This window comes from Fringilla coelebs (assembly GCF_963513975.1).
Source record: "Fringilla coelebs genome assembly, chromosome: 4".
In the NCBI taxonomy this organism is placed as follows: Eukaryota; Metazoa; Chordata; class Aves; order Passeriformes; family Fringillidae; genus Fringilla; species Fringilla coelebs.
Genome location: NC_140032.1, coordinates 38,149,897 through 38,175,554, shown reverse-complemented (window position 1 = coordinate 38,175,554; position 25,658 = coordinate 38,149,897). Strand labels below are relative to the sequence as shown.

The 25,658-nt window shown below is 36.1% G+C and overlaps 1 protein-coding gene across 1 annotated transcript in view; it reads left to right on the top strand.

Moving 5' to 3' along the window:
* PALLD (palladin, cytoskeletal associated protein) overlaps positions 1–25,658 on the top strand; it is a 186,112-nt gene that overhangs the window by 69,737 nt on the left and 90,717 nt on the right. Inside the window, exons 9-10 of the mRNA XM_084204387.1 lie at positions 7,720–7,839; positions 8,616–8,928. Of these exons, the coding sequence (XP_084060513.1) occupies positions 7,720–7,839; positions 8,616–8,928 (433 nt within the window). The remainder of the gene's footprint in view (positions 1–7,719; positions 7,840–8,615; positions 8,929–25,658) is intronic.

The window sequence follows — 25,658 nt, the reverse complement described above, 5'->3', positions numbered from 1 at the left end:
TGCTCTAAGAGGATGGCCAGTTGTGCTTGAATATTCTTGAATTTAGAGAGAGTTTTAATTATGACACTGAAAAATACAGAAAAGTTTCTATCTTGGATTTGAGTATTTCCAAAGGGGGCCTCTGAAGGATGCTAGCAGTGGGGGGATGCTTTAACTCTGAGGGTTGAATTGACAGGCAGGACAGACCTAGCAGCAGAGAGATATTTGTAAAATAGCACTGTGACTATGAGGATACAGGCTAGGAAAAGTGCAGCTTTCCTTTAATTTTCATGGAAATGAGAGGAAGGAAAGAGGGAAAAATCTTTTCTTTGTCAGCTATTCATTAATTTTCTTGCTACTTCACAAAATTGTTATATACCTATTTTGCCTCATGTCCATTATACATATATAGATTGCACATACACACAGGTGTGCATGCTCTATACTAACAGTTAATACTGCTGTTCACAGTGTGCAACATTATCAGCTCTAGTCTTAGCTGATGCTCTGAATATGTGTGACTGAATGATTTGATTTGTGGAGGCTGGAAATGTGAGCCTTATGAAGGAAAAAAGAATATTGGAAAACCAAATTAACCTCTAATGAGGAATTAAAAGATGTCCAAGTGCTAACAATGGGCTATTAGTATTTTATAGTCATAACACAAACTTTTGGGTTTAAATATTGTAGGTTAGGGTACAAAACAGTTTGAAGAGAATTTCAGTATATATCCAAAGTTTTGATATCCATATCAAGCCTTTGGATATAAAAATAAATAAAGGATAATAGGTTTGAAATGTTTAATTCTATATCTTTTTAGAGCATACATATTACAGAGTAAGTCTCCCAGTTTAGCTGTTTTCTTGATATCTGAAAAAGAAAAAGCAATCTGATCAGTAGGTTGACTTCTTTCCCCTTCGCAGAGGAACATTTCTCCTGTCAAAGTAGCAAAATCTTTTCTAGATTTAATCTACCAACATTATCAGAATCATACCTAGAACCATATCTGGTTCATTCTTACTAGGAGCTTCTTTCCTACAAAATCGCTTGAACTGTGTTCAATTTGTCCTTTAAAATGATATATAGTATCTGAAAGGAGTGAAATTTTACACAAAAGTTTCTAAGTATTAATTTTCCAGCTTATCTTAGAATTTTTATATCCAATTTAAGACTCTTCTGTCAAAACTCATAGTAATGAATGTTTGCTTAGTTTTGGTAATTTTTTTATACCCTTTCACCCTCTTTAATAAACCTAATGTGTATAATGCTAGATTAACTAAATATTTTAGAGTAGGAATGCAGCATCACCTAGTAGAAAGGAGAAGCACTTTTTTTCTAGAAATAAAAGGTTTTCTTTGTGTGAATAGTTGAGTCCTAGAAGATTTTTTTTCATAAACTAATTTTCATATTGTTAGTTGCAAGGTTTGTCTAGCCTCTCTGACAGTTATTGCAGCGGAACAAGTAAAAATGTTGGTATTAGTTCGTGAAACTATCAACTTGCTTTCATAACTGCTGCCTGAAATAGGAAACAGAATGTTTGATTCTGAGTCCAGAGAGATCATCACTTTGCCAGCCCTCTCACATACCTGCACTATCATGTTGAAAGTGTTGAACATTCTCCTTCCCATTTCTGGGTAGCTTGCTTGACCCCAAGAGAAGATACCTGAAGTCTTCCAAAGGGTACTAGGGAATGAATTCTTAGATGAAAGGTGCATTTTGTGAGTCTTCTCAAGTACAGAAAAGTTATTTAGTGTTGAGGTATCACATAGCATTCTCAAGGGAGTTCGCAAGACAAGAATAGGAAGACATCTCAAAACAATTTTGGTATCTGTATTGTTGCAGTTTTATAGACATAACAGTGGTGAATGCCTGACTGCAGTCTGGCTGGTTGGTTGTTGGATTATTTCTTTTTTCATGCTTGTAATTATGTTGCAATAGGTATTTATGAGCACCTTCCTGTGCTTTCCTTCTGTGAAAGAATTTCAGTTTGGTATTTTGCTCTCCCTGGAATCATGAAGCCAAATACTATACTATCCCTAAAGATTTGTGCACTTATCTTTTCCTACTAAACCCTATTAAATAATGTAGTATCTTAAAAGTGCAGTGTCTTACACACTAGAGAAATTAATGACAGTATACTTACTGGCTTATTTGTGTAGGAATTGACACTATGTGTTCAAAGGGAATGTAAATAAAATTTGGGCAAAATGTAAATATTTCCTTTTGGCATAAATAATGAGCAATGTTTTGTATATTAGTAGTACCACTAGTAATAAGTAACACTGGGTTTTAGGATGTCATGAAAAATCTTAAAATTTGTACAACAGGAAGCTGGATATGGGTATCAGAAATGTAATAGATGCAGCACTGGTTTGTGATGTAATTCAAACTCTTAGAAGCCAGACTAAACAATGCCTTCAGAGGAGATTTTTCATGAGCAAACACATAACTGCTATTCAATGCAGATGGTTAATACATATGGAAGATTGACATGGAAATGTTCATATGCTAGATAAGGATTCCGAATTTTGAAAGATAGACGTGTTTTCTAAAAATTTTTTGAAGTGTAAGACATCCATGGAATTTTACATAAATTGTAAAAAGTTGTACTGTGACTTTAATTGCTGGTTGTCAACTAAAATCCAACCATCAATAAACACTATAGCACTCAATAACACTGGTTGTCCTTTGATAGGTCAGTAGTAATGATTTAAAGGAAAAATATTCAATGAACTCACGCAGGTAAGAAATTAGGAAGCAAAGGGGGTTTTTGGCTACTTTTTTTTTGGTTACACTCTATCTACTCTAATGTGTTTTGCACTCCTTTTTCTGTCTAGACAGAAATCAGTTTGCATTGCAAATCCCTCCAGACTGCTTTGTGAATTAATAGCTAGTCAGATTACTCAAAGCCAACATCACAGTTTGTCAAATTACCTGTTCTGTACTTCTTTCTTGGACGTTTTGACTTTATACTGATTGAATCCTTCAAAAACAGACTGCCTGAGAATGAAAAATCCCATGGAATCACTTGCCAGCTGTTGATATTTTGACCATTACTCAGCTGTCTGGAGACAGCCACAAACTGTATTGAATTACATTAGAACGATTGTCTAACAGCATGTAAGAAGAAAACTGTATGAAGTAATTTTTCTTAAATTGCCAGGGAATTGCCACATATGCATGCTTTTTTTTCCTGAGCACAATACTGTGTATGTTCACAAAACACATCTCAAAAGATAGTCATCACTTCTCTTGGACTGTGCTTTCTTGTTTCCTGTTTTACTGCTGTGTTCCAGAGTCTCCACTCTAGTTAAATAACTCCATTAGAAATTCCCCCCTGTTTCTACATAACATTTGAAACTGAAAATACATGGCAAAAGTTACAGAAATCCTTACTGCTTCCTTGCACCAAGAAAATCACCTTTCTGGTAGCTGATGAAATTCAAAACATAGAAGCTTTGGTAGGTTAGCATGCACACCAGATCCTTGCACTCTATAGTGAAAACAAGAGAATTACTACTAAGGACTTTTCTTCTTTCACTGCTGAGAAGCAAACAAGGGCTTGGAGAGAGCAATCTTCTATGAACCATATTTCAAGAAATCAGATTACGAGAAAAAACTGAAAATAGGCTGAAATTCCCCTTCATTTAAGGTGGTCTGAGCAGTTTACATATTATTGCTTGTCAATTAAATTTTCAATTGTACTCTGTGCTCTCAAGATACCTACAGAATTCTGTCCCTGTCAGTTGACCTCCTCTTAAGTCTGACAGCTACAACTATCATTGCTTTTTGATGCTTCCAAATTCAGGGTAAACAACTGATCTCTTTTGTACTATGTGATTTGAAAAAAAACCCACCACTGTCATTCCTCCCTGACTGTAAACATACAAATCTTTTTGGAGTGCATTAATATTCATGGTTATAAATAACTTAACTTCAAAGTAGCTTAGGCATCTACAGTATCATAACTGCCTTAGGGTAAGCTTTGGCATAAACTTTTCCTTGACAGTGATAAGTGGATTAATTTCTCCTCAAACCTGAACAATGTTTTGGGGGCTAAGGTTTTTTGTTGCCATAGCAGTATTCCCATTTATTGTACCCAGTCTGGCTAGATAGCAGACGCCTTGGTTATTGATTAGATATTGTGTAACCTAGGCTCTCCACCCTAAAACTGCATTTTATTGCTCACAATCACATTTGCTATTGTTCAGTTTTCATATCGGTGTTTTGTAGGTGCTGCTTAAGATATCTTCAAACATAATCAGTTTTGTGCATCTTCTAAAAACTTGACTCTTCATTCCTTGGGTGACAAAAAGCCTATTAAATAAGTCAAAACAGCTGTCTGACTGGATAAAGGTATATGGGATGGCAATCATCAGAAACAGGCAAATTGAATACATTTTTTGTTATGTTATTGCAAGCTAAGGCATCTACTATAATACCATTTATTAGGCTGTTCTGCATATCCTTCTCTATTTTCACTCTTCTCTATTCTCTTTATATAAAAGATGCACAGATACCTATATGAAAAGTAACCTGATGGGCCTATTGCTTTGAGTTTAACTGGAGTTAAACACTCGTGGAACATGAGGGAGAACAAGACACAAGTTGGAGGAGTTCTGTTTTGTTGGATTTTTTACCAGGAAACCACAACTGTGGCTTCCCACTGTCCCTGTGTATCAGAAAACTTACAGCTTTGAACCTACAGCTCTGGAAATTGATCTGTTCATTGCATGGGAATGAACAGCTACCAGCAAGGGACTGTACTTATTTCCCCAGCTGTGTGTGCATTACAGTGGAGGAAGTTAATGGTCACATTCAGAGATGAAGTTGCAGATATAAGAACTGCTCTACCTTTAATGTAGTACAGAGAAACATTCTGAAGTAAACATGTTGCCAGTAAAAAAAATTGTTAAAATGCAACAGTTTTCTCTCTTACCAAAGTTTATTCTTCCTAATGGACTCATGAGCCATAAAGGGAAAGAATTGCTGCGTAAAATGTAATCGTTCTTTCTAAATAACTGACAAAACAGTCAAGTACTTGCATGCCTAAGCATTTTACATGTTTCAGTGAACAAAATGCTTTTGTATTCATTTAGTCAAGTGTTAAATATGTTTTAAGGCCCTGAGAACAGCATTTCAGAGCTGCTTTCTGGAACACATTTCTGTGATGAAGTTATTTGTCAGCTGATGAATGCCAGGAAGTAGAACAGACATTATTTCCCTCAAATCTTCTGATTCTGCTTAGCACAGTACCAGAAAGTAAAATAATTACATAAGTCAGGATGTAAAGGTAGAAAAATACTCAGAACACTGAGTATATCCAGAGTGTGTTATGGAAATCTTGAAAGAACCTTTCTTTTGCCAAATTAATATTTCATTTCTATGTGTTCCACAGTAGTAAGCCTTTTAGCAAGGGGTGAGTGATTCTTGGCTTGGAGGAGGAAAATCAATAAAGATAGCAATGTGTTGTTCACATGTTCTTTTTGCCCATGCTGCCTTTTGATTTGTTCTTAGGATTTTCATGTTTTCAGTTTAGCCAGTTTTCTTATGATTGAACACAAATGTGTTGCAGTTTGTTTGTCTGGTTGAAAAGACTGAATTTTAATCTCTGATTATTTTCATCATTCATTTACTTTGAATTTTTTTACAAAGATTGCTGCAATCTACCATATATAATTTTAAAACATACCTCGTCAGTAAGCAAAGCACATCATTGTAGAATTCATTAGAATTCTTTTGTCACTGAAGAGTGAAGATTGGCTTTTCTCATGTGATCATTTTGCAGACTTAAAAAGCTGGAAGAATGTTATGCATTAATTAGCTCTGCTGTTTGAAAAATAGGACTTCTGCTGGGTGCTGTGTTTTATATTGCCTTTGACCTCATTCAGAGAGCAGTTCTCAGCCTGGTGGAGTGATCTTTTGCAGTCCTGAAAGATCCAGCTTTCAGCATTCTGCTGTTAAACGAACAGGAAACTAGAATGCTGCCTGTATAGGATTACATCCCCAGGGTCACTTCAGTCCAGGAGTACGCACGTGTGGTTAACAGTACAGCTTCAACTGCTTATGACACACCAAGGCTCTAAAAAAAAGCTGATCTCAGTAGTTCAAAAACTAGCTTGTGTTACCCATTACTTTCCTGATAAGACCTTTCATGAGTCATTAATCTTCATCTGTGTTAGATAAGATCCAACGTGCTACAGTGTTTACTAGACATGACTGTTGCAGCTACACAGAATGACTGGTTTGTGATGCCAAAAAAAAGGCATGTTCTGCTGTCTGAAAACCAAGTGTGAGCCAAATATTTAGTCAGTCATTCATTTTTAGCCCATTTCCAGTACAGGAAGCTTTTGGATACATTGTCATTCATAACTGGAAAAAATTTATAACTTTTTTGTTAACTGTCTAAAAAAGACAGTGGTCTGTCATTCCACAGGGGAAAAATAAACAAACAACCACTATTTGAAAAAGCTTTCATATTTGAACTATAAGAAGTGAAGCTGACCTTACTGAACCTCTCCTACAGAATAATTTTCATATGGAAGTTATTAGATTCTAAAGTACTTTTCCTTATTTTACAGTATGCTTTTATTAGCTGATTTTGTGATAATATATGGGAGTGTGTAAGTGTCCAAACTGCAAAATGTATTTTTCTTTTTTTTTTAATTAAACTGAATGTTGTAAAAATTCTCTGCTTTGGTTTTGAGACTTAAAAATCAGCATAAAGAAAAGAAACTCTGAATTAATTAAGGAGACTTGCAAGGTAGCATTGTCCAGGTATAAAATTTTATCTGTATGTTGTGTAAATAGTAGGATTATTTAAATCATCTGTACTGTCACATCTTTAAAAATACCATACCATTACAAGTAGAGATAAAGTGACTTCTTAGAATAAACATAGGAAAAAATATGCCTAAATAGTTAAGTGTGCCCATTATAAATGGATAAAATTGATTTTGTAAAAGTTACTGTAGGACCCAATCTAATATACTTCACACAAATTTCCTGACAGAAATCCTGGTATAGTCAAAGCCTATACCATGGCTCATCAAAGTGGAATGAACAAATTTAAAACAGCTATGGAATATATCTATCACAGCATTCTGAAGAGGTTTTGAGGATACTGTTTTTTATTATATTTTTAATGTATCAATTCTCACTGCTGTGCAGACAGAGACAAATAATTTTCTCAAACTGCATAAAAGGAATATTTATGCATCTGGAGTTTTTAATTCTGGTTAGTATATACAGAAGAGCTAATTGGAAGTGGTTATAAAATGTTTTCTAGTTTTACTTGAAATGGGATTTGATCTGAAGTTGCATTAAATACAGAAAAAAAATCAGAGAAAGAAAGAATTGTGTGACACTTGTACTGATGGTCTTATTTAGAGACACCAAAAGAGCTTGCAAAGATAATTGTTTCTGGGAACCATTGCATTCATTTGTATTAATTAGTACTATCCTGCATTAAAAAAACATTGTGTGTAAAATGACTGCACAGACTTGTAACTGCAAAATTACTATTCAAGCTGGTTTTGAAAACTTAGTTTGATGAATTTACTTCTTTCAGACACAAAATTATTTTCTTAAAGACATTTCTGTTGAAAGTTCTTCTGCAGTTCTCACAGTATTTCTTTTTAAAAGTCTACTTTCTGGTGTCCTTTTTACATACAGTGTAAAAAACACTACATGGTCCTTTAAATAGTTTATGATGCACTTTATTTTCCTGTTTATTTCCAGAAGAGATATGTACACTTGTAATAGCAGAAACTTTTCCTGAAGATTCAGGAATTTTCACCTGCACAGCAACAAATGAACATGGTTCAGTAACAAGCAGTGCACAACTAACTGTCTGCTCAGGTATGTGACAAAGAGAAAGAGGAACTTTTAGTCATAAATCTTGCATAATTAATTTACCTGTGAAGCTGACAGTGTTCTTTCTTTGTGGAAAATGGCTGTTGTAAGACATGGGGTGTGTCAACCTCAGTGCATTCATATACAGCAAACTGAGTGTTTCTTATGTTCATTTCCTGGTTTAATATTTTTATTAATGTGAAATTTAAAGTTCTGCCACAAGCCTGGCATATCTTAAGCATTAGGGTTCAAGACTAGATGGCAGCAGAGGCAAAATTAAAGAGATGTAACTATGCTACTAGAGGTGGCTTTCTGTAAAATAAAACACTGTGACATGATATGTTTAGTTTTGTGATGTGTTTCCATATATATTGTCACGGGATGCTCTAACCCAGCTGCCATTGCAAACTTGCCGTCTATACATGCATTCTTCAGCATTTTTAAATTATTTGTTCCTCAGTGATCCTGAAACTCCAGGAACAGGAAGTCCTGTTTTAGCTGCTGTTGTCCATGCTTGTCAATCTCAGCTAGTGCCTTGATTCCTGAAATAGATTTAGAGAGTTTCCTAAGGTTTCTAGTTGTGCCTTTTGCATGAGGCGCAGTCAGAAAATGAATAGCCACCCATGAATCTAATTCAGCATAAATTATCAATAGGAGGACTAGAAAAATACCTTTACAAAACCAAAGATATTTCACCTTTAAAAAACTGAAAATACACCTTATATTTACCATGTACTTTGTCTATGACTTGTTGAAGAGACATTCTTTTTGATTTCTTTTAGCCAACTTGGAATGCTCTAGTGATGATTTCCATCATTTCTCACCACTTCCTCCAGTTGAAATTAGCTCTCTTGAGCTTCCTCCCAAGAAACTTACAGATACCCACCAAGCAAACAGCACTGAGTTGAGACCTGGTGTGTTAGACCTTCAACAACAGCTCAATTCATCTGAGGAAAAATCAAATGGCATTCATCCTCTTCATGGAGTAAATGGAATGATTAACAGCAAGCCAAATGGTGATAAATCCATCCCACCTCCAGCTGTCTTGCTTTCACCCACAAAGGAGCCACCACCTGTGCTTGCCAAACCAAAGCTGTGAGTATTTTTGAGTGTTTTTGTTTCCTATAAACTTGATATTTGTTGACAGCAAATTTTTGCCTGAAGTGATTTAGCCTTAGATAAAGGACAATCACGGTGCCTGTCCCCTGAACAGTCTTCCTGCTGCTGTGATTTATGTGCCAAAGAGCTGAACAGAGGAGACACTTGTTTCCTTTACATAGTGCTACATCAGAGGGAAGTACATGCTATATCCCAATGCCTTTAGAGAGGTTTAAGAGAAAGTCCCAAACAGCGAAATACTGTAGTGGCTCTTGCTCTGTGCCTTTTTTTCTCTAGTCACCATACCTAAAGATCATAGTGGCCTGAGATTTTTGGAAGCTATTTCTGTTTCAGCACTGGTTAGGTCTGGGTTTTGGGGTTTTTTTTCTGCATATGCTTGAGTTTGTGTAGTCATTGGATATTCAGGATTTCTTATGTTTATGTATAACACATATCTCGTTCTGTTTTCAGCCAGATTACAATAGCTCTCTTATAGCTAAAAATCTGAGAAAGCAAAGCTCTAGGAAAGGACAGAGAAATGAGTGGCAAAAAAGTTACAGTAAAATTTTTACCTTTTGATAATGGTGATACCTTATGCATAAGTGATATTATGCTCCCTGTTAACTCATAGTTTGATTTTAACGTTGCACAGACTCCTCTTTTCCACCTCCCTCAAGGATATTTGGAATGTGATGAACTAAAACTTTATTTCATTTACATCAATAGTTGAAAGGAATTGTAAATTATAAAAAAGTGTTTAAGAAGAAGCATGAAACATGGTCTTCAAGCTTAAGCTAGGTCATTTGCTTTATTACATGCTTTCACAGGAAAATTGCAAGATATAAAAATACTGTTATTTTAGCACTCATGTTGAATTTAAATGCACAAAAATACATTTGAGACAGCGAGCTAACAGTATTCCCTTTCTACTCACCATTTTTTCTTTCAGTTGCTCTTTATCACTCTAAGCAGTCTCTGGCAACTCTAGAAGGGAAGGAGGAGTGGAGGAACTAGAAAGACAGAGTAGTGAAATAACAGTGTATATGATGGTGGTTGTGCATATAGGAGGGAGGTGTTCCTGTACCCAGCATAGATACTGGTTGCAAGACCCACTCGTGATGAAAGGAGATAGTGCCTCCAGCAGAGCAGTAAAAAAGAAATTTCACCCCAGAGCTTTCTTTCCCAGAAGCAAGGTTGCCTGAGATAAGGGAAAGAATGTGGCGTAAACGTTGTGTAATGTTCCACTGCTATGTGTGCAAAATTTGTTTTGTTTTTAAACATGGAGTCAACATAAAATACAGTAACGTGAGAGGGATGCTATTGCAAAAGTCCCTTCAGCTGCTGATGTTCAAATTGGTGACCTTGGAATCCCTAGTGTAATTACACTTGATTCCTCTATTTGGCAATTAACAACACTTGATGCACAAGAGCATCAAGACTGCAGTCAAGATGCATGTTTTGCTTGGTCAAAGGAAGTGTAAGTCTGTGCTGCTGTCAGAATTTGAAATCTTGCCTTCTCCTCAGCCAAGTATTTTTCTCCCAAGCAGAGTGATAGCATGAGGGAAACAAGAGGAGAAAAAGAAATGCCTGACTGCAGACACTTGAAATCAGCTTTCAGCATTTGGAAAACTGCTTCCTTAGTAAAAGTGAACAAAATAATTACATTAAAATTAGCTGAGTAGTAAAGTAACTCTCTCAACCGTGAGAATGTTCTCTCTTGAAAAGAACTCATCTATGGAATTGTATATCTGTTCACAAAGATGATAGAGTCAGCACATACTAGCAGTGAATAAGAGCAAGCACACTTATTATAACCTTTTAAAAAAGTTATTTAAACTTCTAAATTGTTAACTATGGAGAGAGCTTTAAGCTTCTGAAAATCATTATTAGGTTTATTTTTCAGGAAGACTGATTTTAAATTTCCAAAATAATCTTTTGTTTTCAAGTTTATCATAAATTATAAATTACTTAACAGGTTTATCTGTGAACTCTCTGAAAACACTTTCTTCAGCCAACACTGAAAGTAATTGCAAAAAGTTTGGGAATGATAGGCTGGTTTTGGTTTTGGTTTTTTTTATTATTATTTTTAATTTAACAAGAGGGAGAGACTGAGTACCTTCTTGAAATAAATTTGCATCTTGGCAGTGTAGCTGTAACCAATACCTATAAATAATGATTTATCACAATTCAATCTAATGCAAGAGTGGACATGCTGCAGAGAGTTACTGTAGTTGTTTTCAGGCTTGAAAAGTGTTTTTTAAAGTTCTGAAAAACATTCCGGTTGTAGTTACAGACAGTTTAGTAATCCTTAAGGAATCATTAGTTGTTGCTTTGGTCTGGTGCTAAGAATACTTAAAAGAGTTTAATGTAATATAAAAAAATCTGGGAAAAATGTATATAGAATTAATTGGGGAAGTAATCAACACCAGATATTTTGCTAAAGTAAAATCTAGAAGACAATAATTCTAAATATGGTAAAAAAGGCACAATATTTCATGATGTCTTGCAACATGAGTTTGCAACATGAGTTTCTGTAGAGTGAAAGGACTGTTGAACTGAGACAAAACCCCCTGATTTCTGTGATTCTGATCTCTGCTTCAGTAACCTATTTGAGGAGGTTGAGTGCATTGGACTTTTCAGTCTATAATAGTGTAATACACATATGAGGTTTCAGAAGCTCCCCAACAATGTATGTTAAGATATTTTGCATCTCTCAGTCAGGCAAATGGTGTTGTTAGTAATTTCAGTGTGAAGTCTATGTATAAAGGTTCTCCCTTAAACTCCTTATAATCCTCAGTGCGAATGTCTGCAAAAAGACATAAGGCTGTCCTTTAGGACTTTATATAACGTGCCTAGAGTTTCAAATTAAGAACTTCCATTCAAGTGGCTTCGTATGACTCTTATTTTTCCATGTGTCTGTTAAAATGGTAAGAGAAAAAAAGATGATGCTTATATAGTTACTGGATGTACCTGTGTGATGTTTGTTGGCTTTGTAACAAGCCATCATTTTAAAGTTCGTAGACTCAGTGTAACTACAGTGTGGTGCCAGAACTTCCTGACTCTCTAGAACTCTAACACCCGACCCGAGAGCTTCGCTGCAATTGTCTCATGTTCAGCCTCTTTGTGTTAGAGTGGTATCCAAGTCTGTCATATAAAATGACCACAAAGAGTATGAGCTTAAAAGGAGTTTATTATTTCCATAATATTGTATTTGATATCTACAAGCAGTAAGAAACTTTTTAGAATACATTGAGAAGAGCTGGATAGAAAAACAATATGTGAGAATAGGCAACGGTTCAATGATTCATGTAGCTTTACTTTTATGAGCAAAGGTCTATCCATATCCATTCCTTTTGTTTCATCTGCTCTGCTCTTTCAAGGTTGATAAGGACCTTTGGATCTTTATCTTGCTGTTAAAGTCTACCCTCAATTAAACCTACCTCCCTACTTTCTACTGTATTAGAAATAACTAATGCTAACTAAATTTGCTAAAATGTAAAGCAGGATAACTGCACATAAAGTTAATCCCTTGATAATAGTACAAGTCCAGAGCATTTTCTGCATCTGTTTTCACAATTAATATATGGATGTTTCATTTGTAATGCTTTGTTTCCTCTCATTTTATACCTATACATTTTTAACAGAAATGGAGTTAAAACAAGGAGAAGTTTAGTGAAGCATTTCCATTTTAGTGATCATCAGGCACTTGGACTAGGGTTTATCATTTACTAATAACAAATAATATATGAAAATAGAAGAGGCTTTATGAGAGAATATACTAAGAAATAGGATTTTTCCCCATTTTTCCAGACTCATTTCTTATGCAAAAGTTGCAAATCCTGAAAGGAATATGAAGTGTTATCATTTCTCCTTGTACACTTGTGAACTGACTGCAGTAGATAATAGTTTAAAACAAGGCATTACTTTTCTTTTTTTGGTGATCCTGGATCACTGTGAAAATCTCTGAGACCACTGGAAGACAGAAGAGAGGAAAGAGGAAGTGTTATGAAAAATAGGTTGAAAGTCACATTTCATTGCCTATTTCAGATCAAGGAATAGCATGGCCCAAAACCAGTGGCGGTTATTGCTGAGAAATTTCCTTTTTACTTGTATCTTAGTTAACATAGTGTCAAAGGGTAATCACGAATGAACTTTCAGCCTTTTAAAATCTGCAGCAATAGAGGTCTGAATATCTTTCTAACAATAGATGTGAAAAACAAGAGAGGTTAAAGGTGACACATTAATTTTTTTGGTTTTTTCTCCTTTTGGCACTGATGTTTTCTGACCCAAGTAGGTGGAGACACCTAAGTGTACATCCTGCCTACATAAAAGCTAATCGGTATTTTAACCAGAAAAGGCAAATATCCTTGAAAGAGTAATGAAATACATATACTGTTTGGTCCACCGTCATGGTATGCACAACGGGACCTTGATATTTTTTCAGATTTGTACTTTAACACTGAAAGTAATCCAGTTTATAGGACAAGCAGGGACATAAGGGAAATTAATAGAATGGTTTCAGTTGAAAGGACCCTTAAACATTATCTAGTTCCAATCCCTCTGGAATGGGCAGGGACACCTTCCACTACACCAGGCTGCTCAAAGCCCTGTCCAGCCTGGCCTTGAATACTTCAAGGGATGATGCATGCAACAGCTTCTCTGGGCAATCTTTTCCAGTGTCTCACCACCCTCACAGTAAAGAATTTCTTCCTAATATCTAATCTAAACCTACCCCCTTTCAGTTTAAAGCCATTACTGCGTGTCCTATCAGTATCATTACTCCCATATGTCCTGTCTGCTGCAGGTTTCCATAGGCCCCCTTGAGTACTGGAAAGGCTGCTCTACGGTACCCCAGAACCTTCTACAGGCTGAGCAACCCTGGCTCTCTCAGCCCATCTTCACAGGAGAGGTGCCCAGCCCTCTGAGCATCTTTGTGGCCTTCTCTGGACTTGTTCAAACAGGTCCATGTCTATCTTATGCTGGGGACTCCAGAGCTGGATGCAGCACTGCAGGTGGGGGCTCACAAGAGTGGGGAGAGTAAGCTTCCTCAAGCTGCTGGTCATACTTCTTTTGGTGCTGCCTAGGATATGGTTGGTCTTCTGGGCTACAAGTGCACAAGTTCAGCCACTTGCTTGAGCCTGTGCATTTTAAGCTTTCATTTGAACATATGCTTTAAACATGTAAAAGTCTTTAGCGCCTCCAAGAGTGTTCTCCCTCTCTTTTCTGCCTGAGAGTTGCTTTATAGCTCTGTTGCCTCTCTCATACCTTTGTTACCAACAGCTCCTCAAGGTACCAAGAGTGAGGTTTTTTCTAAGAAAAGGACAGCAAATGTTGGGGCTGGGGGGTGGATTATGTATTTAAGGCAATTTGTTTTTTCTGTTACAAGGTTGAGTAGAATACTGTGCCAACAGTTTATGATGCACCTTTGCACCAGAAAACATAGCAGTAAATGTTCTACTATCCACCTGCAAACAGTTTATGGAGAGTTTTCTGGTAATCATAAACTAAAAGCATTAAAATGAAATATTTGATTTTTTAAACATTTCTGTTGGGTTTTTTGTTTGTTTCTTTCATTCTCGCCTAAATAACTGGGTGGATTTAATACATGGAAGATGTCAAGCAAAGGAAATCCAAGTGGTCAGATCTAAAATGCAGCCTGTTCTGGGAGGTTCTCAGTGTGCTTTTGAATAGGGAGTTCCTGCAGAAATATTTAAGGATTCTCTTGGTATCACAGGATAGAAATCTCAAACAAAATGATTAAATGCTTCCCTTGCATGCTAATCCTTGCAGTCTGATCATCATATGAACTTAATTTTTACATGGCTTTGAATATGGCATGCAGCCACATTTCCCTTGGTATTTTTCATCCCCGACCATGTAAATATCCAGTTTACACATAATTTTGAAATTGTAAATGTATCGTCTTATGCTGGTTATGAGGAGGAAGGTAGATGAGAAGGGATATAGTTTTTGTTTTGAACCACCTTTGTTTACTCTGTCTTGATATGGCTAAACCCATTTGCCAGGACTGCTCACTCCAACTGTAGAAGGTAGAAGATGAAGCTGAAAAACTGAAACAGATGGTGTTCATAATTTTGGATTTGGTTTTCAGGAAAACCTACATTTTAAAGTCTCAGTAATAGTATATCTCTCATCTTTGCCTTCTGAGTGACTTCCTAGAGAAAGGTCCCATCTGATTCAGGCAACGCACTTTTACCTAATACAACAGAAGATTGCACTACACTTCCTTTGGCACCCAGGTCTGTTGAGAAATTTTTAAAAAACTTCTACATACAGAATTTAGTAATCTAATCCAACTTAGTATTCTAATTCTACTCAACTGAGAAAGGATTTACTGAGATATGACATGGAAATTGATTAATATTGAAAAATACAGTATTTATTTTAGAAAATCTGCTTGTCCCTTTTGTACAGGTTTTGACACTACTTTTTATGATGTTCAATTAGTCAAAAAATTGAAATAAAAGATCCAGCAAAATCAGTTTATGAGACAGAGAGGGGAACTGGCCAAAGCTTGTTCTGCCAATCCTCATTTTCTTTGGAAAATGTGTTTGGTAGAGTCTGGATAGATAAATATAAACTTCCTTTTGATAAAATGAACTTCAAAGTATTCTGGACACTACGGTTCTCTATGATAGACAAGCGTAATTATGTGAATGGTAGTTGAGTTAAATAGTTATTATGTTTGAATGGGATTTCAAAGCAACATGACTTCAGCTTGAAATCTTCAATATGAGGACTGATGAGTAATTGTCTTACTATTCTTTCCTTGAAGAAATTTTAAAAAAAGAAGGTAATGGGAGGATGTTTTTAGCAAGGATAACTTCTGAATAGCTAATTTACTGCATGCTTTTTAATATATAGCCAAAAAAATAGCTAAACTATCTAAACACAAGCTAAACTTGTTAAACAGAAGTTCAGGTGCTGGCTACCCTCAAACTCCCAGTGCCTACTCTCTAATAAATTTGTTCTTGGAATTTACCTTACCATAGAAACCATCTGCGATTAGTCCTACCTGTCTACCTGCAGTTGGTCATGCCCATGCTTTAAAAAGCTCTGCAGAAGTGTGAACCCATCCTTGAGCAAGGAGACTTGATGGACAGGTTGCTAGCTCGTGAAGTTTAATCATAAACTCACATAGTTATATAGCTACATGATTTTATTATTTTTCTGTTCCCTCCTAACATATGCCAGATTATTTTTTTTATTAAAGTTATGCAATTGTCAGATGGTTTCCATGCTTCTTCTGTCTGTGCTTGTACTACCAAATTTTTCTTGTATGTCATTTCAAGTTTTCATCCTTGTTCTCAGGTATATCTGCCATTATCTCTTGCATGTACTTATATTAACTGTGTTTAAATTTTCTGTGTTAAGAAATGTTTTCTGGTGATGAAAATAAGAGGTTGGAACTCAGTGGCATTTGCTTTTTTTCTGGTTCAGCATGCATGCTATGAAACTTAGCTACAGAATTTACATATGCTATTTTTTTCTGTCATAAACAGAATCGATAGAGGTAATTAAATATACCGAAGAAGACCTAAGTATTGAGCAAGTGCTTCAGGTCCTGCTCTGTCAGCCTTATTCTTGTCCTAAGAAGCCTTATTGTTCTCTTAGAGGTTTTATGGATGTAGAAATGGAAAAGGCTTGTCCAGTGGAGGGAGCGTGTTGCTGGAGTAGATATCTGTCAAGGAAATAAATTGATGCTTTCTAGAACACTGAGAAAACCATGTAAGAGACAGTGGCTGGACCACTTTCAGAGGCCCTGTCTATATCCTATAAGAAACACCAAATTGGAAGCATGAGTCTAGAATCTGGCTGCAAAGAAGTAGTTCAGTATTTGGTTTGAAATTAGTCACAGGGAAGCCAGAAAAGACCCCAAAGCTAAAGGCCAAGATAGCTGTATTTACACACAATAGTTTCACTACTGGTGTAGGAAATGCCTCCAGGGGATGATGAAGGGTTAGGCTTAGAACCAAGTAGAACAGTTGTTTACTAGAAATATAATCAGTCTCTTATCATTTGAGAGACTTGATAGTATATAGTATATATGTATTGTCTGTCTAAAAAAACCCCAAAAAGGTAATAAAACCTAACTTGGTTGATATCTGGAATGTTCTAGAAATCCTGCCTGTTACCTTATGTCAGACCTTTAGGTATCCTTGCCGAAATCTGCAGTGTATTTAGTAAGAGAAATAATTAGCATATATGAAGCTAATGGAATTGGACACCTGGTAAACACTGAGAATTTTGCTTCCAGGATAAGATCTTGGCAACCCTCTTATAACCTCTCAAAGGCACTGCATTTTGGTTTCTTTTGACTAATTGTTAGAAGTATTTTCTATTTTCTCACTGTTATTCATTTCATTAAAGTCAATTTAGTACAAGTGGTAGTAACTTACTCAGATCCTGTTGCAGTTGTTCATGTATTTCTGCAGTGAAAAATGGAAATGGGAGACAGATGGATATGGGAGTAATAACAACTTGGAGGGAAAATTTCTCTTTTCTTGGATTAGAAAAATGCAATTAAAGGAAAGACTTTCCTAAAATTTCTCTTTTCAGAACCTTTTCTTAAAACAATTAAAATAGAAAAAATAAGTTAAAGTAACTAGAGCTTCAAGTAACATTTCTTTCCTTCCCTTTCCCTCACTTGCTGTTGCTCATGCTTTCTCACTCATACATGCTCTCACTTCTCTCTCTCGCTTTCTTTCATTCTGATGGAAAGTGTTAACAATTAAAAGTCTTCACAATTCAGACAGATGAACCACTGTTAGCATAAGCTTCACCAATTCAGCATAAGGACTGCTTTGCATTTATTGCACTATCATGTCTTCACAAGGCCTCAAAACGTTCTTAGCAGAATCAGAGGAAAAACTCAAATTTTCCATTTCAAATACAATAATGTCAGAATTACTGTAGAAATTCCTTTTCTGTGAGTTTTGTTGAGCTGCTGCATTCATTTTCCTGCTTGAAGGAATTAAATACTTGCATGATCCTGACAGATTTATAAAACACAGATCATATTGCTTAAGTACTCAGTGGGTGAGAAAGACAGGGTAAAAGCCTAAATTTTTAGTGTGAAAATTCTGATTAAAGAGGTTTCATTAAAGACACTATGGAAAATGATTTTTGATCACTGGTCAGTTCTTCGTAATATGACATGTTTTTACTGGTATGCTTTAAGAGAACTGACATTACAAGGCCCTGTATTCAGTTTTCCAGAAATTACTGTGTTAAGTATGCTTAGAGTTTGAATCATTAAGTCCTTTTCTTATCTATTTGAGTGAAAAATCCATTCTGTTTCTTTATTAATCTCACTGATGGTGTTCTTCCATAACCATATTCTGATTGGTTGTTCTGATGTTCTTGGTTTGTGCAAGTGCTTATAATTTCTCTATGTCTTAATATTACATTTTTAATACATGCCTGTGAAACATTTAGTGTGTTGACCATCTAAAAAACCTCTACGTGTAGCTGTGGAATTGCTTATAATCTGTTACAGCTTCCTAATATGAAAACCATCATATAGCACCTATAAAGTCTACTGCCTTCTTGGAACTGGCATATAGGAATTAAATTTTTGGTAAAAGCAGAGCTTCCTCTCCACTGTATGCAGAAATGGATATGATATCAATGTACACACACAAAAGCATACTTGCAGTTCCTATTTCATCAATTACTAGGTGAGATATTTTCTTATTGACAAAACAGCTGTTTACCCAAGGACCTGCCATGCAAATTATAAGCTGATGATAATTTGTGAATGTGGCAGGGGTGAGTTTAACATGCAAAACTTTGGTTCTAGTTTTAAATAAATAAATAAAGTAGAAAAACATTAGAAAAATATCTGAACCTGCAAGTGATACATGGGATAATATTTAAAATTTCTTGCTGATTGCAGAAGGATACTTTCTCATTATATCATTTTCTGCTTATTCTGTTGGTGCTAGAGACTGACACAGAACCTGGAAGTAAATGCTCTTCTATACTGTCATGTATGTGTGCAGTATATGCGCCAAACTTTAACAGGTACTGATCTTATGGCAATTTACCTAAGTTTATCTCCTGGACTTTCATAAATTACCTTTCCAGTAAATGCATTATGCAAGCCCTTTGGCATTTTTTCACCATTCCTATCTGCACCTGTTTCCTTTCTAATTTCCCCCGTAACTGATTTCTTAAACTAAGGATTTCTTTGGCTTTTTATTTGTGCTGGCAAGTACAGCACAGTGTTACTATTTTTTCAATTTGGAAGAGAATGAGGGAAGTAAGGTTGACTAAGCTTAAAGACCATAGAGTCCTCATGACAACCTGCATTCAGAGTACTTGAAATGCCACCTCTTGCTAGTTCAGCTTCTATGACAGGAATTGTGTAAGCAAACCTTGGATCTCTGCAGAATCTCTCCAGGTTTCAAGAATAGCAGTAGGTATGCAAGTGGTTATCTGGTCGAAGAACGCAATTTTGCGGTTTAGTAGCAATATTCTCCCCGATAGGCAAATTAATTGAAGCATCAACAACACATTCCAAAAGGTAAAGCATAATGGAATGGACTGCTGCTGTTGCAGTTTAGGGAAAGTTTAATGTCTGTCAGATACCACCCTTCTTTTGAGAAAATGACCTGTTAATACTCACAGAGAGAAAGCTCAAGCAGTCATAAGTGACAACAGCTTTATTGCAGCAGTTTGCTTCCGATTTCACGTAAAGGATGGAGGCATCTTTTTTTTCCAGCTTTCAGAATTCACTAGTTACTTTTTCTGTTGTGTCACCTTTGAGAAAAATGCTTTTTATTTTATAATTAAATATTCAAAACATATAAAATGGGTGACATTACTGTAAAAGTCTGATTTTATTTTTTTACAACTAATTGCTCCAACGTGCGTGTTAATTACATCTTTAAAATTCATGAATTTTCATAACTTCTTACAGGATAAAATTGTCATTGGAGATTTTACAGAAGTGAGAAGTCCTCTGAAGGGCTTCATGTTGTCTTTTTTGAAATTAATATCTGTAGTATTTTAAATACCTAGGGAAATAGTTATATTGACTTAGATGTTACTCAGTAGCTAAAATTGCTTAGAATTTTTAGTTTTGGATACACTTCAGCTTCTGTTTACTTTTATAATGCTCACTGGGAATTAACTCTTCCTCCCTGAAGTAATGTAAGATAAGGAGTGTTTTCTGTCAGAAGCAGAAATTCACAGCTACCCTTTTGGTTCCCTTGCTAATCATGTTTACTTAACTCTTAACACAGTCTAAAATGGACTTCAGTGATATTTCCAGATTTTGTTATCTAGTAAATTCTTGTCTGAGTGAAGTTGCCAAGTCAGCCCCTGAAGACAGAGCTGTGTGACTTCAGCTTCCACTAAAACACATAACATAATGCTGGTTATGAACAAACACTCTAGAAATGTGCATAAAAAATACTCAATGTGCAGAAGGATCCTTTCAGCAGCCACAGCCCTTGGGATTATGAAATGAGCCTCCTCCTTGCTTTATTAAAGTCACAGAAGAATTTGATGATATGTCACAGCAGGGGACTGTCGTCCTGCATACAGAACACCTGAGTCAAAACAAAATATTTGAGGAGTGGGGGCAAAGAAGCCTTTATAAATGTCCAGAATTACAAATGTCCAGAATTACAAATGTCCAGCCTGGCTATTGCTGTAGTACAGGTAAATTATTATGTCCTGGCTTTTTCCCTTCTATGTGTTTGTGAAAGACAAAGGATTGCTAACTTAATTAAAAACAGCATGGTACAAATGTAAGGTCCCTGAAACAGGATTCTGCAGTTTTGATGCTGATACTTTTGCTCTGTCCAGTTTATTTTTCCTATGTGAATATTTGTCTCTTGGAGTAGAAACACAAGAGGCACAAGAGCATTTGAGTTTTTTTATCGGTAGCTCATAGGGCGTCATAATTGACTGAAGTTGCAGTAATATGTTTTATTGCAGAAGGCTACAGATATGAATTTTTGAATTTTATGTTCCCCAAAAATATTTTATAATTTCTTTTCATCATGAAGCGGTAGTTGCTGCTGCATATAGAGATTGTTTGCACATGGATATCTTTTCTTAAGATCCATGCTCTGAGATTGTGAGGGTTAGCCCCTCCCATTATTCCTTTGTCAATAATCGGATTATTGTGACAGGGATGCCAATTGCCTCGCTTCAGCATTATCCAGAATTGTAGCCTTCCCTGCTACAGGCAGATCCCAAAGACAGATTAACCAATTAATTACAGATTCATCAGATCATGGACTGTAATTCTTTTTTAGGCCACTAAGGTCCTTCAGGGAAAAGGACTCAATGTGACTTTTGATTTTGAGTCAGTTACTGGAGTTGGCTTTGAGTTGGCCCCGGATCATCATTGTCCGCTGGCTGATTGGTTTTGGTTGTGTGTTTCCCACCTCTCGAGGCAGGAGCAGCAGCCACTGGTTAAAGCTCACAGTCTGGTTTAGCTGTGGGCTTAGGCTCACTGTCTGATTTAGCTGCAGCCTGAGTAACTGGGGTGTTGACCGCAGCCTGAGTGACTGGGGTAGCTGCCGATTTATCTCACTGCCTCTATCTGCTGCCCTACAGTATTTAGCAGTGTGTGATAAGCATATGCCAGCTTATTGCAATGAGCTTTTTTTGTTAGAATCATCATAGCACTTTTCTTTCAGACATTTTCCCATTTCAGCTGGGTTCTATATTTGTTCATGTGGAAGTCCCAGGGTCAGAAAATTCTTTCAGGGTTTGGCCCATATCCTCCCATTCTCCACACCACTCAGGACTTTTTTACACTTGGGTCCACGCCTGGGTCAGGCATCTCATTAGTTTTTCTGGACATATTAACCCTCATTTTAGACAAGTTGCAAACTGTATAGAGGAAACTTATTAGATAAAATATCAGGAAAGTGGTCTCTTTAACATTCAGGGGGAATTGAACATCCTCAAAAAGGGACATAGATTCAAAGGAGAAGACAGGAAGGAAAGGAAAGGCTGGAAAACCTCATTCCCTGCTCTTCTTCTAACAAATTGGGTACTATTACAAATAAACTCCTAAAATATGCTATTTGAACTAGGACGCAGGGTAGGATGAAGAAGCCATAAACCATACATATCTTGAACAAACTTCAGTACCTTTTTAAATTCCTTAAAAACCATTATTACTACTCTCAGCACAATAGCAACCAAAACCTGTGCCCCTCTATTGTAAAAGCTATGTATTAAGGATAATATTGGAGCTATCTCCAGATAAGAAAATAGGCCTGGGCATGAGAAAGGTATTAAAACTTTAAAAAAGCTTAGGGACCAGAAACACATGGAGGATTTCACCCAGAGAGACATTATGAATTTAGGCAATATGACTGCTGACCGCTTTATCCCACTGCAGAGTAAATGAAACTAAAATGCAATCAGTACAGGTTTTTTTCCATTTTCTCGAGCCACACACTGAATGCCAAAAGGTATTTGTCTTGGTTTAGGGCAAAACTGGGAGTAAAATTTTGAATGGGGTTTTTTTGGGAAGCAAATTCAAGCAGCCCTTTTTTCTCATTGGTTTGGGAAGGATCTCTTCGGGAAAAAAGTGGAAAAAACTGTTTAGTTAACAAGCAAAGTACTCACAAACATGAAAAAATGAGTAATATTAAACAATGTAGCCTTTAATTGTTTGAAGAGATGGCAAATTCAGAGTGAGTCTTTTTCATGGGGTCTAGCTTGGCTTGCAGTCTCTCTGGGGCTCAGGTCCGGTGTCCCAGCCACAGTGCAGCTTGGGCCCCCCCCCCACCCGGACCACAGTCCTGGTCTTCTTGGATCGAACAACAATTGAACAGTTCCAAAAAACCTCTGGCCTCAGCTAACTAAAAAACACTGACTAGAAGCAAAGGAGCGCTCTCTCTCGCTGCCCATGCTGCAGACGGCACAGTTGGTGAGAGAGAAGGCAGGGGAGCAAGTGCCCTTTCTGCAAACAAACTGCACGCTTCTTTTCCCCCTTTGCTCTTGGAACCAGCCTGAAAGGGGCAGAATCTAATATCCAGCATAAACAGGACAGTTGATTGAGAACACAAGCATCATAAAGACACCTTAGGGCTATTGTGAGAATAGTGAATACTATTCTCACAATATTCTGAGAATGAGGAAAATTGGAGAGACTTACCTCTTCTTGGTAAGTCTTGAAACAGCTAAAGCAGGTTATTAGAGATGCTGCTGAATTATCATCAGTTACTTAAGTTATCACACGGTATTCTCATGGCTACATAATTTCTTAAACTCTAAGGATTCTGGTAAAAACTATAAAACAATGAATAGTCCAGATTTTTCTTTCATTCAGAATATTGCGTGCCCATCTCCCATGGCATTTATAAACAAGTTTTTGTTCAAGGTTCCCTGTTGTTTGCTATCGCATTGTTGTAGGCAGTATCTGGCCACAGATTCCATTTTTTATCAGAATCCTCCTATAGTGTGGCTACTAAGACCTCATTTAAGACTCTCTGCTCCTCTCTGCAGAGACAAGACTGTTGTGAAGAAATCTAGGACCATTATGGAACAATTGTTTTATCCTTGATACGCATGAATTTCTAACAAGTTATCAATCTACAAATGGCAGGATGGTTTCATTAGAAAAAATCCTATGTGACTTTCAGGAAAGCATTTCAGTTTAACCTGAGTCAGGGATAGAAGTTACCCAAAACAGGGTAATCCTCTGTGCTGATTGGTAAAGAGATATTTTAAATATCCTCCCAATTCTCTGTAAGTATTAAAAAGGAGACATTGAAGGCATCTCTAAATAGCCTTGCTGTGTGTTGTTCTAGTGCCAGAATGAGAAAAATTGCTAGAAAGTTACTAGACACAAAATTGTGAAAGACAGAATTTAGTCATCTTTGTTTAAGGTAGCTAATTGCTTTACGTAAATTTGTCAAACTGAGACCCAAAATGTTGGAAACTTTAGATTTAAGACATGCTTTTGAATATGAGTACGGGAACGTAGAGAAAATACAGACGTGTTTTGCTTGGTAAGCAACTGAACTATCTGCAAGAAATGCTATGGAACATTAAATATAGTTCATCAGAAGTAGTCAAAGGACAAAGAAAAGGGGTTTGGTTTGGTTTTGTTTTTAAAGTAAGCTAAATATACAAGTGGATGAGCTTCCGAGGCTTTGATGTAGCTGGCTTTTTATGAGAGGTTTGTTCTGCCAGTTCTGACCAGGATAGAGCATGCATGTCAAATCCTTTTCTAAACAAGCCTCTCTGATTTCTTCCAGAGAACCAGCCTTACCAAAGCAAGGCAAGGTTAGCCCTTATTTAAGAAAAGTATAACGTTATGTAAGTTGAGAGAAAGAAAGAGATTGTAGCTCACTGAAATGATGCTTCTAACAATAGACATTGATTTAAGCCATTAAATAAATGATGGCATTATTTCCAAAATGAGATAAGGACAATTCAGAATAAATAGCAAACTTTCAAGTTACTATAAGAAATTATAATTTCTCAAGTCACCCTTTAGTTTTTCTAAAGGATGAAATACTGAAAATATTCATTCAGCAATTTCTAAGTTTTTATAGCTGAAGAAAAAAAAATTCTGGTAAAATATGAGGTACATAAATGGGTTTCTTTATATTCTTTTACTTTAATCATACAATTAGTACTGGTATCAGTAACGCATAGAAGTAAATTCTTAGAAAATATTTACCTCTCTGTAATAAATCTTGGTATAGTATGTATTTTATGACAAAAATGAGGACAAAAAGAACAGTTTTGAAAGATTAAATCTAATTCTTCTGAAAAGTCATGCACATGGTCAAAGCCTCTCTGAAGTCACATCTAAATCCCATTTTATACTCAGTGAAAGAGCAAGCACTGGATTGCCAAGCCTGAGCAGGCAATATTTGGACTCAAACATTTGGAAACAGTGCTGTGGATAATGATATTCTGTAAAGCTTTCACATAGAGGTTAATATGTAGTAACAGATAAGTACAAGTATAATTTTAGTGAAAACATTGTGAAATCAATGACTGGGGGGGAATTTGGACAGCATGAATGTAATCTATTAAAGGAAATATTAGGGATAGGAAATAGCTGTTTATACTCAAATTGTTGCATACCACTTGTATATTTCATGTTTACTCACCCATGGAATGTTTCAGAGAAAACATTAACTTTTTGCCAAGGGAAAATGCAGTACAGCGTTATTTAAGGACAGAAACACTTCTTCAGGAGTCCAGATTTCAGATGGTAACTCTGTCAGCTTTGGATGCTGGCTGTTGGTAGTTAAGCTTGTTGAAATTAAGCACAAATTCTGTGAATACTCTGTACCCATTTGCCCTTATTTGTGTGGGATTCCATATACTTTTAAACATTGTAACCAGTTCTAGTTATTGCTTTGTGCCACCTAGTATCCTCCATGAATTAGAATCTCTTTCTAATGTGATCAAAGGCTTTCTTATAAGTGTCAGACAGCAGTTGGTTTTCAACCCAAGTATTTTACAGCTTTAATTTGTGCTTAGAAAGAAGGTTATTCACCTAAACTTCAGAAAAAGTGAATGAGAGAAATATTCTCTCTAAAATGAGAAGTATTATAAACATAAAATATCTGATATAAATGTCAAAACAATTTTGAGAAGCCAAAGGTATTTTTCTAAATTTTGTTATAATAATCAAGGTCTAACTTCACAAATATCAAAACCATAAACTTTCAGAGCCCCACTTTAATTTGCAATGACTTGACTCT